Raw genomic sequence first — 14220 nt, forward strand, 5'->3', positions numbered from 1 at the left:
TACTTGGAGATTAAACTGCACACTTCTAAATAACAGATGGGTCAAAGGAGAAATCTTAAGAAAAATTAAAAGATATTTTGAACTAAATGAAAAACAACTTAATCAAAATTTGTAGAATTTTGGAGGACAGCCACTGAGTCTGTCACAGTGCCTGTGACAATTAAGGAAAAAAACTTTATCAACTCTCTGCAATCTCTTTTGGAGAACAGAAGCAAAGAGAATGCTTCCCAACTTATTCTGTGAGGCCAGCATTATCCTAATACCAAAACCAGGCAAAGACAAGGAAACTACAGCCCCATATCTCTTGTGAACATAGATGCAGAAATCTTTAACAAAATATTAGCAGATCATATCCAACTATGTAGAAAAAGAATTGTATACCATGACCAAGGGAGATTTATCCCAGGTGCGCAAGGCTGATTTAACATTCAAAATCAATTATTGTAATTAATCACATCAACACCTGCTCATGCTAAAAATAACTCCCAGTGAACTAGGAATAAAAGGGACCTTAAAGAACATGTAGAAAACTCTACAACTAACATCATACTTAATGCTGAAAAACTAGAAGCTTTCCTGCTAAGACTAGGAATGGAGTAAAAATGTCCCCTCTCACATCTTTTCTGTATCACACTATAAATCTTAGCTAATGCAATAAGTAATGAAAAAAAGGTATACTGCTTGGGAAGGAAGTCAACATTGTCTTTGTTTGTCTTTGTTTGCACATAAGATGGTTGTCCATGTAGACAACCTGAAAGATTTGACCAAAAACAAAACAAACAGAAACAACTCTTGGAACTAATAAGTGATTATAACAAGGTTGTAGGATATAAGGTTAATATACAAAAGTTAATCACTTTTCTATATACCAGCAATGCACTAGTGGAACTTGAAATTAAAAACAATGCCATTTCCATTAGTATCCAAAAAGTGAAATACTTGTAAATCTTCACAAAATATGTATAAGGTCTATAGAGGAAAACTACATAACTCTGATGAAAGAAAATGTAAAAGGAACTAAATAAATGGAAAAATATTCCATGTTTATGTATAGGAAGACTCAGTATTGTCAAGATGTTGGTACTTCTCAAATCAATCTATAGATTTAATACAATTCCACTCAAAATCCCATCAAGTTATTATGTAATAGTCAAACTGATTCTAAAGTTTATATGGAGAGGCATAAGACCCAGAATAGCCAACACAGTATTGGAGGAGAAGAATAAAGTTGGAGGACTGACGCTACCTGACTTCAAGACTTACTGTAAAGCTATGGTAATCAAGGCAGTGTGGTATTGGTGAAAAAACAGACAAATCAGAACAGAGAGTCTAGAAATAGATTGACCCACTTAAATATACAGTCATCCTTCAACATCCTTGGTGGGCATTGGTTCCAGGACTCCCCATGGACACAGATGCTCAAGTCCCTTATATAATGTGGTATAGTATTTGCATATAACCCACATCCTCCCATATAATTTAAATCATTTCCAGATAACTTATAACACCTATTATAATTTAAATACTATGTAAATAATTGTTATGCTGTATTTAGTGACAGTAGTAATACAGTATAATGTAGTAATAATAATGTCATTAATGGAATAATGACAAGGAAAAACAATGTCAGTACAGATGCAACCATCCATTTTTTTCCCAAATATTTTCTATTCATGGTTGGTTGAATCCATGGATGTGGATCCCACAGATACAGAGGGCTGACTATATTCAACTGACCTTTGACAGAGGAGCAAAGAAAATAAATCAAAAAAAGATCATCTTTTCAACAAGTGATGCTGGAAGAACTGGACATTTATTCACATGCAAAAAAACATGAATCTGGATATAGACCCTTCTACACCCTTCACAAAAATTAACTCGAAATGATCACAGAGCTAAATGTAGAATATAAACTAGAAAACTCCTAGAAGTTACCCTAGGAGAAAATCTAGATGACCTTGGGTATGGCAGTGACTTTTCATATACAACATCAGAGGCATGATCCATGAAAGAAATACCTGATAAGCTGGACTTCGTTATAATTTAAAACTTCTCTGTGAAAGACACTGTCAAGAAAAAGAGAAAATAAGCCACACATTGGGAGAAATATTTGTAAAAGTTACGTCTGATAAAGGACGGTTATCTAAGTTACAAAAAACTCTTAAAACTCAACAATACAAAACAAACACCCAGTTTAAAAATCGGCAAAAGACCTGAACAGACGCCTAACCAAAGCAGATGACAAATAAACACATGAAAAGATATTTAACATCATATGTCAATAAGAAATTGCAGATTAAAGCAACAATGAGATACCTCTACACACCTGTTAGAGAGGCCAAGATGCAAAACGCAGACAACACCAAATCCTGACAAGGATGTGGAGCAACGGGAACTCTCAGTCATTGCTGATAGAAATGCAAAATCATACAGCCACTTTAGAAGATAGTTGTAGATTTCTTATAAAATTAAGCAGAGTCTTACATACAATTCAGCAGTTGTGCTCCTTCGTAAGAGCTGAAAATTTACATCCACATGAAAACCTTTGCATGAATATTTACAGCAGCCTTATTCATAATAGCCAAAACTTGAAAGCAGTCAAGATGCCCTTCAGTAGGTGAGCGGTTAAATAAACTAGTATATCCGGACAATGGAATACTCTTCAGCACTAAAGAGAAATGAGCTATCTATAAAGTCATGAAAAGACATGGAGGAAACTTAAATGCATACACCAAGTGAAAGATGCTGTTCTAAAAAGGCAGTGTACTGTATCATCCAACTGTATGACATTCTGGAAAAAAGAAAACTGCAGAGCCAGTGAAAAGATCAGTGGTTAGGAGGAAGAGAGGGAGGAATAGGCAGAGCACAGGGGAATTTTAAAGCAGTGAAACTCCTCTGTATGATATTGTAATGGTGGGTACATGTTGTTATACTTTTGCCAAAACCCATTGAGTGTACACCAAGAGTGAAGCTTGATATAAACTATGGATTTGGGGTGATAATGAAGGGTCAATATAAGTTCACTGATTGTAACAAATGTACAATCTGGTGGAGGATGCTGATAGTGGGAGTTTATACCTGAGTCGGGGCAGGGAGTAAATGAGAACTCTACTTTCCACCCCATTTTGCTATGAACCTAAAACTGCTCCAATAAATAGACTGGGTTTTTCAATGTTATGTGAGGAAGGTTTAACCTGAGAAAAAAACAATATATTGTTAATTTTTAATAATTATTAAACAATTTCTGTTCTTTGCTGTTGTTTTTCTCTGCCACTGGTCTTCACCTGTTTGTTTGTTTTGTTTTTTGAAACAGGGTCTTGCTCTGTCACGAAGGCTGTAGTGCAGCAGTGTAATCATAGCTCACTGCAGCCTCAAACTCCCAGGCTCAAGTGATCCTTTCACCTCAGCCTCTCCTAAGTAGTTGGGACCACAGGCACATGCCACCACGCCTAGCTAATTTTTTTTTTTTTTTCATAGAGTGTCTCCCTATGTTGTCCAGGCTGGTCTCAAACTCCTGGCCTTAAGCAATCTTCCCACCTTGGCCTCCCAGCCTGGACTTCATCTGTTTTGTTCACAACTATAACCCTGCCTCCTAGTACAGAGCCTGGCATATTGTTTAAAAAAAAAAAAAAAAAAGTAACAGTAATAGCTTCATTCTGTAATAGTATATTCAATGATGTGTTGGGTACTGCTCTGAGTACTTTACATATATATGTACTCATTTAAACTTCACAACTTTGAAGTAAGTACTTACTCCCAGTTTACAAATGGAGAAACTAAGACACCAGAAGGTCAAGCAACTTGCCCAGATTTACATCGCTAGTAAGTGGTAGAAATGGAATTTGACCCCAGGCCGTATGACCTGAATGTTTGCTCTTCACCAACTTATACCACCTTTCCTTAAAAGGCAGTCCACAAATATTTGTTGATTGGGTGAATGAATACGAGTGAAAGAATGAAATGAAAAGACAACTTTTAATATAGTATCATTAGTACATTTTTATTTTAAAATGTGTTCATGCACAGTACCCAAATATTCATTATTACTAACAGATGATAAATTGTAGTAAAGTCATACAGTGGAATACTATATAGCAGTGAGGAAAGTGAGTTACAACTACATCTAACAGTGTTTATGATTCTCGTGAGCATAATGTTGAGCTAAAGGAACCACACCCTAAAGACTGTCTGTTTACTGTTCCATCTATACCAAGGACAGAAGAGGCACATTAGAAGTCAGAATGCTGGGAACCCTCGGGGCAGAGCTGGAAGGGCACCAAGGGGAGCTTCTTGGAAACAGGAGTGTTCCCCCCTTCCTCCGGTGCTGGTCACATGGGTGTGTTCAATTTGTAAAAGTTATTTGAGCCATACATGTATATGTGCAGGCTTTTTTTTTTTGAGACGGAGTCTCGCTGTGTCGCCCAGGCTGGAGTTCAGCGGCGCGATCTCGGCTCACTGCAAGCTCCGCCTCCCAGGTTCAAGCCATTCTGCCTCAGCCTTCTGAGTAGCTGGGACTATAGGCGCCCGCCACCACACCCGGCTAATTTTTTTATATTTTTAGTAGAGACGGGGTTTCACCGTGTTAGCCAGGATGGTCTCGATCTCCTGCCCTCGTGATCCGCCTGCCTCGGCCTCCCAAAGTGCTGGGATTACAGGCGTGAGCCACCACACCGGGCATGTGCAGGTTTTTTGATTGGTAAATTCTACTTTAAATAAACAGCTTTTTAAATGACTAAGTTAGATAAAAAGGGTCAAAAAGATGAATAAGACGTTGAAAGTGTATTTGCCCAAAACATTCTTTAACTGTAGATATTTTTTGGAAACAGTGCTATGAGTAATTTTCAGTTTCATTTTTGAGAGTTTGTAGGTTTTCAGATGTAATAAAATTGTCACGTATTGCCTGTGTAATTAGATTTCTAAAATGTAATTAAAATGAACTTACCCCAAAATCAACATATGCTCAGCATGAGTTGGTCATGTGGGTGTTGGCCCCTGATGGGTGATAAAAAGGACACCAGCACACTGGCTGCCTTGCTTGCCCTCCTGACTTTAGTCCACAATCTTTCAAGCTTCATAGGATATCTCCAGGGATTTCTAATCAGTGTTTTGTGTTTTTCTTACATTTTTATTCCCTTTTCCAGGCTGAACAGTCCAAAGAAGAGCAGAAGCAAGGTTTGAATGCAGAGAAGTTGATGAGGCAAGTCTCCAAGGACGTGTGTCGGCTCCGGGAGCAGAGCCAGAAGGTGCCTCGGCAGGTGCAGTCCTTCAGGTGAATAGCCCCATCCAGGACAGCTTTTGGGTTGCCCTCACGGGGTCTGATTGTGTAGGAATTCACCTCAGTGCAGTGAAAGTTAGTATGAGGATCCGAGACCGAAATCTTCTGTTCCCTACCTTGAATATATAATTTTCCATTTGCACCTGAGGTGATAAATGTGCCTGGCAGAGTTAAAGGCTGATGAAAGCCTAACTCCCTGCAAGAACCCAGGGTGTCCCCAGCTCTTAGTAGCTGTTAGCACATCTCACTGGGCTATCTTGACACAGGATACAAAGGTACAGAAAACTCAGACATCTTTGGGATTTTGTTCATTCATTTTACAGACATTCCTTGGGCAGCCCTAGAAACCTTGCACCTTGTCAGGCCCTGAGATGTGGAGGCTAAGAACATGTGCATTCGTTCTGCTCTTCTCGGGGGCTCTAGGCTGTAGCAGGGACAGGCGGGTAACCAGGTCATTGCAGTGCGTGTGGAAAGAGCTAACTAAAGGTATAGGTAGGGACCTGTGAGAGATGTGGGAGGAGCCTCAATCCGTACGGGATAGGTGCTGGGGCTGCAGGCACCAGCAGAGGAGATTATAAGAGAACCCATCATGGAAGGATGGCTGCAAGCTCCTTAGGCACCTAGGGGTGGCAGTTTTGAGTGGGACATCGAGGCGGGAAGAACAGCACGGACAGAGGCACAGACCTTAGAAGTCAGTGCCAAGCTCTGGCGCATGGGGAGTTGCCAGCTGGTGAGCCTGCCCGGGAGAACTGGGCTCAAATTGCACAGGCCTTGGAAGCTGTGCGGAAGGCTTCCACCTGCAGTCTCTGATGGGGCGGCCAGCAGGGCTCTCCGTGCACAAAACCAAATGATGGGGATGGGTTTGATGTAGGGCAGATATCAGATGCATTGTGGAGAGTGGGCTGGGGAGAAGCGGGTAAGGGTGGCCAGTTAGGTTCATGGGAGGTTTGTGGGGGGCAGTGGCTGCCCTGTGGTGCCAGCGCTCGGGATGGAGAATGCTGGGGAGCAGGGGTGTGGGGAGGATGCTGACCTCTGCCATGGCAGTGAGGTAACCATGACCAGTAGACAAGTGGAAATAAAAATCTAAAGCCAGGGTTAGGGGTCAGGATGGAGGTTTAAAAATGCGAGTGCTCGTCTTCAATGCACTGGTCTCATCTGTGGAAATGGACCAGACATCCCAGAAAATGTGAGGTGACTGGGAAAGGAGGCTGGTGGGCACCAATCACTGAAGGGCTCGCCCCAAAAGAGATGCTAGAAGGAATGGCTGGAGAGGTCAGAGGAGAACCAGGAGCCTGGGGCCAGAAGGTGGGGAGAGGAGATTGATGGAGAGAACTGAAAAGTACATCCGGGATCCCTGGTGAGCACACTAGATGGTTTCAGCCCCGATGGAGGGAGCTCAGCAAAAAGATTTGTTCCTATCGCGTTTTTATTTGGCTTTGGTTGAGGTTTTGTATAGACGAGTCTTTGGAAAGCGTTTAGGCATAAAGGGGAGAAGCCCGGAAGAAGCGAGTGTTTTTGAAGTGTGGGGAAGCTAGGTCACGTGGTGGAGCAGGGACAGCTATGGCATGCTGGGGTCTGGTGCCAAGCGGGAGGGCAGGGCCACGCACCGTGCGGCAGCAGCAGTGTGCCTTAGTGGGCTCACAGCTCTTTCATTTTTCTGCAACACCCTGTAGTAGAGAGGTTTTTCCACCCTCTTTTCTGCTAAAGAATCACATTTGTGACTTTCAGGGAGTGCCACTACTTGGGTTTTAGAACTGCAGGTGAGGGGAACCCATCCATGTCCCTGGTGCTGTGGTCACTTAGAGAGTAAGCAGCATTGTCTAGCATGGAAAGTCACACGACTCGCAGTTGTTGCTGAAACCCGAAGCAAAGAATCCACGAACATTCCCAGCTTCCCTTAAGATACGAAGCATATTATATCACCAGGCAAGTGATGAGAATGATGAGATGGACCAGGGTGAGACAGAACATGCTGGAAGCGTGGGATTTGCACGGCTGCCGTTGCCTGGCCTGGGGTGGTGAGATCAGGCAGCAGTGGGGCCTGGGCCGTTCTGCCCGGCACCACCCCAGCTGCTTGTTTCACCTGGAATCAGGAGCCCGATGGTCCCTGGCCTTCTAATTTTTCAAGAGAAGTTAGAAATCAACAATTTTATGTGAAATATCTCAAATGCAGGCGCTGGCAACTAGTTCAGGTATTTTTAAACACCCCAGTTAGCAGCTGCGCCTTAAGGCCTCCGCTGACATCACACCCACACTCGGGGCATTTTTTGTTCTTGTTTTCCTCTTATGAATGGAACAAATTTAAAGGACACTGTTCACAGCAGTAGCTTGTTCCAGTGTCCACAGTGTTCCCACTCCTCCTTTTCCCCTCTATCCTTTCTTAGTCTTCAGAACATCCCCACCTCAGCTCTGGTTTCTCACCCGTACCTCCTCCCCCATCTGGACTGTTCTTTCGCCAGTGCTTGATTCTTCAGCTACCAGCATGCCCCTTGCATGTAATATGCCCTCAAGAAATACGTGCTGATGGCATAAATGCCATGTACAGTGTGAAGTTCTGTAGGAAAACAGACGCACTGTTTGTCTTTTTTCTAAGTACTCTCCTCACCTGAAAACTGCTCTGCCCTGTCTCAGCCTCTCCACTGCTTTGGGACCAGGGCAGTTACTACCTTTCAGATAGTGAGTTCCTCCTTCTCCTTTCATTTGAGTCGTGGTGTCGCTCATCAGGTTGTCCCTGCCCCGGCACAGTATCGATTTTAAAGACTTTTCCTGTTATTATGTACTTTTCTGTGAGGTTACTGAGAAGTTTCCATGTAGGATTTTGGGCCTTTTGAGTCTTCTACTATCTAGTTCGGAAATACCCATCCTAGACCAAACCCCTACTAGTTTAAAAACTGTCTTCTGTTGGAAGTTCCCTGAAGGGAACTTACGGGCTTGGTCTGTAGGTGACTTCCGTGAGCCAGAGCTGCTGTTCTCCTTGATACCCTCCCTTTAGCCGGCAGAGGCTCTCTTGATTTCAAATGGAGTTCTACTTAAGGAAAAGAGCTTCTGCCTGTGCTTGTAGAGACATCACTACCACTGCAGGTCTTGGGGACTTTTTTGATGGTCCCAGAGTATTTTTAGCATCATATTTAAGTCAATTTATTTCTCACCCCAACTCTAGGGAGAAGATTGCCTACTTCACCAGAGCAAAGATAAGCATCCCATCCCTGCCGGCTGATGATGTGTGATTACATGACTTAAGAAATTATTTTTTCATCTGTTCACTTTCTTAGGGAGGGTAAAAGACTGAAGATTTGTGTTTTTGTTTTGGTGTTTGGTTTTTTTTGGTAACATAACTGTCAACTCTTGAAGAACTTTCATTTCACATCAGATTTTCAACACGTTAATTTGTAAAGTACCTTGAGTGTAATTTTTATATGCTTAAAAAAGAAAAAATCAGATACGAAAAATGGGATAATCTGGTACACAAATGTTGCCCAGTATGTGCGCATTGCCAGTGGACTTTATTTTGTAAAAATGGAATAGAGGCAGTACCCCACGTGCGTACTGTTGAGCCGGCTGTTGAGAAACAACTTGGTTCAGCAGGTGGTTTTGCTTCTCCTTTGTGTTCCTGTGAGTAGGCTGTGCCGATGGCAGCAGCGCCATGTGGTATCTGTGCCCTGGTGAGGAGAGGAGCGCTTTCCATTTGGAGGCAGTGTGAGCACACGCTGGAGTGCAGCGTTCCAAAGTCCACCCGAAATGGATACTGCGTTCACGGCCATCACCTGTGCGGGAACACCTGGTTTCCTTAAGACAATTTCCTTTTTGTCCTTTTATATTTTTCTGAAGAAAACTAAGATGTAAACTACCAAGTGCTCTTAAGAATAAAAATAAGAATAAGAATACAAAGGAGCACTACTCTTGGCTACACGAAAGATCTTGGGATTCATGACACTGAGGGCAGGGAGAAGAAAGAACACCAGCCACGTAGAGATACAAATAAGCTCATCAAATGAGCAGCTGGTTTGTCTCACTCAGCCTGAATTTGCATAAGTGTTCAAAAGTGAGTTTCTGGCTTGCACCAGTGTTTTGCCCTAAATCTAAGGATGGTGCCTAGTGGTGGCCCTGTGTTCTGAGGACAGAGAGAGCTGGAGGTGTGGAGGGAAATGCATCGGCACTCATTTGGTGTAACCAAGAAGAGGGGAAAAGATGTCTTGATAGAATCAAAGTTGCCAAAAACAAAAGAGTTTATCAAGCAGATTTCTAACATTTAGTAGAAATTACTTCATAGCTCTCATTTTTAGGAGATTCTATCTATAATTTATGGTAAATAGTTGGGAGGCAAAGGGAAGAATGTGCGTGGGGGATTATTAATTTGAAGTATAAGCTAAATTGTTTATTAAAAAGCCTATTTTGGATGAACAAGTTTAGAGAGAGAAACTGACGAATGTGTCCTCCAGTTTAGAATTTCACCTTACCCGACCCAGGCACTTCTTAAAAAAACAGATCCTCAGTGCAGCTCTGCCAGCATCAAGGCTTTTAAAATATATAGTATTTAGGCCATTTAAACCATACTTATTACTCAGAAACAATTTTGGGTTAGCCACCTAATATAGCAAATAAAATAGATTTTTTAAAGAAATCCAAAATTGTCTTAAAGGAATGGACCCCTTAAAGAAAAAAAAAAAAAGTTGTGTTCCTCAGTTAGAATGCTCACTAGCTCACTAGCAAGAATTTTTATTTTCTTGAAAGCAATTATATATATTTTGGAAAGTTCATGTTATTGGAATTGAAGTTCAAATTAAGCAACTTCTGAGCCTAGAACTTTAATTATTTTTTCCTAAATGTCCCACCACTTACATACAAATTTCTTTGAAGACATAACTGGACATGGCAGACACTACTTTGAACAAAAACCAGCCTAGTGAATTGACTGAGTACAGTCCTTTAAGGCTGCCCAGTTCATTCTATTAGATGACTAAGGAAAACTAGAAAAAGAATACAGTTCACCCTTGTCAAGGTCAAATGTGAAAGACAGAAGTTTATTTAACGTAGAGGTAAATGAAGGTGAGCTGTTTTCAGCGTCTTAGTTTGACCATGAAAATGTCTATAGAATTATGTGTAGTTGTTCCGTACGATTTTATTTTCTTCATTTATTTATTTACAGTCTTATTTATGTTCTGTGTAATATATAGTTTGATTCTGGCCATTTTAAATATTTGATGCAGAAGAGACTATATTGGAATATTTACAGCTTTATAAGTCTTTCATCAGATTAGCTGTTGACTTTTTGTAATACAAAAAGTTTCAGACAAGTATTAAAGAATAAAATCTGTCTCAGGCTGGTAGTTAGCAGTTGTGACCAAGATGCTTTTGGTTGTTGTATTTCACAAAATTTCCTCATTTCTAACATGAGAGATGAACTTATTTTAATATAATCCTTTTTCTACACTTTAAAAGTCAGCAATAGTGTTATGTATTTATAGGCAGCTTTTAATAATCTTATCATATTTGTACTAACCCAAATGATTCACAGTGACAAAACATTTTAATAACTTGATCACAAAACCATATGGACAAATATGAATTTTAATATTATAAATACTATTTTTAAAAGGAAGAATTTATTCACACAGGGTAAAAAGAATGTAATATTTAGTTCTCAAGTTTGAATTATCAGTATATTATTACAATTTTGTATATCAGAATCTTAAGTGTTACAGGTACAAAAAGAATATTGCTAGCCAAATGAACAAAGTTTAGCTAAATCTCTGTAGCATGCAAATCAAATAAATTAAAATTTTTTGCTATTGCTTTATCTATATTGTATTAAATATCAAAAGCTCAGGACTGAACTTAATATTTAATCAGGTTAAATTCTGAACATGTTTCTGTTTTAATTTGTCTTGTTTGTAAACGTATGCAAATACATCACATAGATTAACTGGTTTCTGCACTTTCCATGTGTTTGTGGGTAGAAAAAAATTCAGTGGGTTTTTTAAAAAAAAAAAAAAAAAAACAAAGCCACGTATTGCCTAATACTCTATTTCAGTGTCGTTTATTGTTCAGTTTATTTCCCTGATTGGCACAAACACAAGAGTTTCCTTGAACCTTGTACCAAGCAAATACAAAATATTTCATGAAGAAATCCCCAGGCCGGCAGTTTGTGATGAATAGTTCTTGTTGGAACTATATGTATTGCTGATAAAAAAGGACGAAGTATTTTCATTGAGCAAATAAAATGACGGGCTCCAGAATATGTGCTCTGTGGTCGCTGCGCCTGGGCTGGCAGTGTGCTCCACGGAGAGGCAGCCGTCCCAGGAGGTTCTCTACCCACACACCCCAGTCCTGCCCTGCCGTGCCCCCCACAGGCTGCTCAGTGCTGGGGAAGCCAGAAACGCTGCCCGTGAAATACGGAACACAGGGTGCAGAAGCACGTTTGTGTGGCAGAGTCTACTTGAATCATCCAAAACCCAAGATCGCCCTCCTGCCTCTGACAGTATAGAAGGCATGACTGAATGTAGCTGCCTTTTGAAAAAGGCTCCATAGAGACACTGAGGCCTCTGATTCAGAGGGAGATGATGTGTCTACACCTTTCACCTCTAAAGCTTTTAAAGAGCTAGTAGTTATTTTGTATAATAAGACGTCATGCATTTTAAATAAATATGCAACAAGACCTCAGGCTTATTACACTAGGTTCTCTTAAACACCTGAAAGAAGTAAATGATTTGCCAAATGATTCCGCTCCATATGAATAATACCTTCAAAGATACATACAGATTAATGTTTTATTTACCACTTCTATGCAATCACTATTTTAAAATTGAGAAAACTCATCCACAGTAATGGGTGTCATTACTATTCAGTCTTGATTGGTTTTGGTCTCAGAGTAGAAGATAAAAATGGTTTACCAGTCTTGGAAAGAAACTATAGTTTAAACTAATAGCCACAGGAAAAAATGCATTTTCAAAAATCAGAAGCACAGTGGGGTGACTAGAGCAGGACATCCTACCAAATCCAGTGTTGAGCAAGCGTCTCCTGAACAGCAGACACTTGTCCTTTCTGGCTTAGTTTTTCAGGTTGGTGTTTCTCGTCTCCAGTTGTTGATGATGATCTTGTGTTTGCGCCACTGCATAGTGGCCCGAAGCTAGGGGAGCGTGGCTGGAGCAGGCTGCACAGTTGAGCAGACACCCTCCTAGTAGAAGAGAAAGTCCAGCAAACCAGCCCAGAAAGAGGGCCTCCCCAAACTCCCACCTGGGGACAAAGTCTGGGACGTTCTCATCCCAGAACTCCTGAACCGTCTTGTGAGCAACCCAAGAGACAGGAACCAGGGCTGTGATTCCCGAGACCCAGGACAGAATTCCTCCCAGGACCAGCAGTCGCCTCTTGAGATCTCTCTGACTCTCTCCAATTCTCAAACAGTCCAGGCCAAACCCAGAGACCAGCAGGCCCAGAAATCCCAGCCCATTTGACAGAAACATTAAGATCCTGGAGACCCTGAGTTCAGCAGGCAAAGCCAGGAAGGAGTCAAAGTCCTTGCACTGCATCCCCACTTCCTCTTGGATGACACAGGCTTGCCAGAGTCCCATGGTCCAGTTTTCCATTTCATTTAAGTCCAGGTTGAGGTTCTTCCAGTGTGGCAGGTAGTTTGTAAGACAGGATAAAACCCATCCCAGCAAAGATAATGAAACTCCAGCTAGTTGAGCCACAGTTCTAAATACTAAAGCCATTAAAATGTCCTGAGAGCTTTAGCCAAACTAACTCCTGCCCTTCGGTTGCTGTGAAAAGAAGTGTGACACTTGTGTTATAACTTCTGAAACTCAGAAATATTTCTTCATTGTGTATATAGGAGGATTCTTGCCAGAGCTGCTATTGTCTGATTCCATGTTGAATGGGTTTCACAAAAGGATAGGGAAATAATGCCTCAAACCAGTAATGCCAAGGTGTGGCCAAGATCGTGTTTGTGTCTTGTGGGCTGGATTTTACAGAAAGCAGTTTGTCACTGAAATATAATTAAGTGATAATAATCCTCCTTTCATTGTTAAGGTTAAAATGGCTTTCATGTTATTCCCAACCTTTCTAACAAAGAATTAAGTCTAAATGCAAAATATTTAACTGATGGTTTTGGTTCAACTCCTCCTGCTTTGTATCTCACTAACTGCACCTGTCAGATTTTCATCTCTTGTAGTTCTCACATTTCAAATGTGCATGTTATGGTAATACTGAGTGTTATTTTTTAAAAATAGGTTTAAGAAAAGTATTTCTTAACCAAATAAATCAATCTTATCAGAAATCTCTCTACACCTTAACTCGGGCCTGTGTTTCAGAAATTCCTCAGGCTACATATACCACATGGCATATGAAGCAATACTTAACTACATATCTAGTTTATTTATCTGCATGCCTTTCTGTCAAATTCACGCTTATGTGCATAAACACTTTCTTTCTTATATATGCTTTCTATGCCGAGGAAAGAGTTCAGCATTTGGACTCTGCAGGTTGGAGTCAGCATTTCTGTTTATTCACCACTAAAGTATATATCCCCATGTTAGTGATTTTTCATTGAACAAAGGAAAGGTTTTATTCAAATGACCTGACAATATCAGGATATCAAGAAAAATGTCTTTGGAATTGTTTTTCTTTTTTTAATACGAAGGTTTTGAGGGAAAGGATGAGAGAAGAGATTGGCCAGCATTTTAAATTTGAGAGGATCACAAGGTACTGAAAACTCTTCAGCCTCATAAAATCTTGCCACACTGAGTGCCTGGTAATATCCTAAACACAAACCACTTCTTTGAACAAAACCACTGTTCAAAGAAGAAAAAAGTCGTCGTTGTGGGAATAACACTTTGGGGTTGGCTTAGCATGTGGTTTTGCTACGGTAGAACACTTAAGATTTTCAGATTGTTAGTTTTTTTCTTTAGGAAACAGAAACTAAAGATCATTTCTGACTACCAACAACAACA

The 14220-nt window shown here is 40.7% G+C and overlaps 2 protein-coding genes across 3 annotated transcripts in view; one reads left to right on the plus strand and one right to left on the minus strand.

Annotated features, from left to right (window-relative positions):
* WWC2 (WW and C2 domain containing 2) overlaps window positions 1-11198 on the plus strand; it is a 212587-nt gene extending 201389 nt beyond the window's left edge. For both annotated transcript variants that reach the window (XM_002815328.6, XM_054554785.2), the window contains 2 exons: window positions 5142-5269; window positions 8436-11198. In XM_002815328.6, coding sequence (XP_002815374.1) covers window positions 5142-5269; window positions 8436-8502 — 195 coding nt within the window. In that variant the 3' untranslated portion in view covers window positions 8503-11198. The remainder of the gene's footprint in view (window positions 1-5141; window positions 5270-8435) is intronic.
* On the minus strand, window positions 9673-14204 carry CLDN22 (claudin 22). The gene has a single exon (XM_009240482.3). It carries the CDS (start codon window positions 12982-12984, stop codon window positions 12322-12324), a length of 663 nt encoding a protein of 220 aa, XP_009238757.2. The 5' UTR covers window positions 12985-14204; the 3' UTR covers window positions 9673-12321.
* Window positions 14205-14220: the final 16 nt, after the last annotated feature.

Source organism: Pongo abelii, chromosome 3, assembly GCF_028885655.2.
Source record: "Pongo abelii isolate AG06213 chromosome 3, NHGRI_mPonAbe1-v2.0_pri, whole genome shotgun sequence".
Classification (NCBI taxonomy): domain Eukaryota; kingdom Metazoa; phylum Chordata; class Mammalia; order Primates; family Hominidae; genus Pongo; species Pongo abelii.

Coding starts and splice junctions, on each gene's coding strand:
- CLDN22 (XM_009240482.3), bottom strand. CDS start 12,984: ATGGCTTTAGTATTTAGAACTGTGGCTCAACTAGCTGGAGTTTCATTA.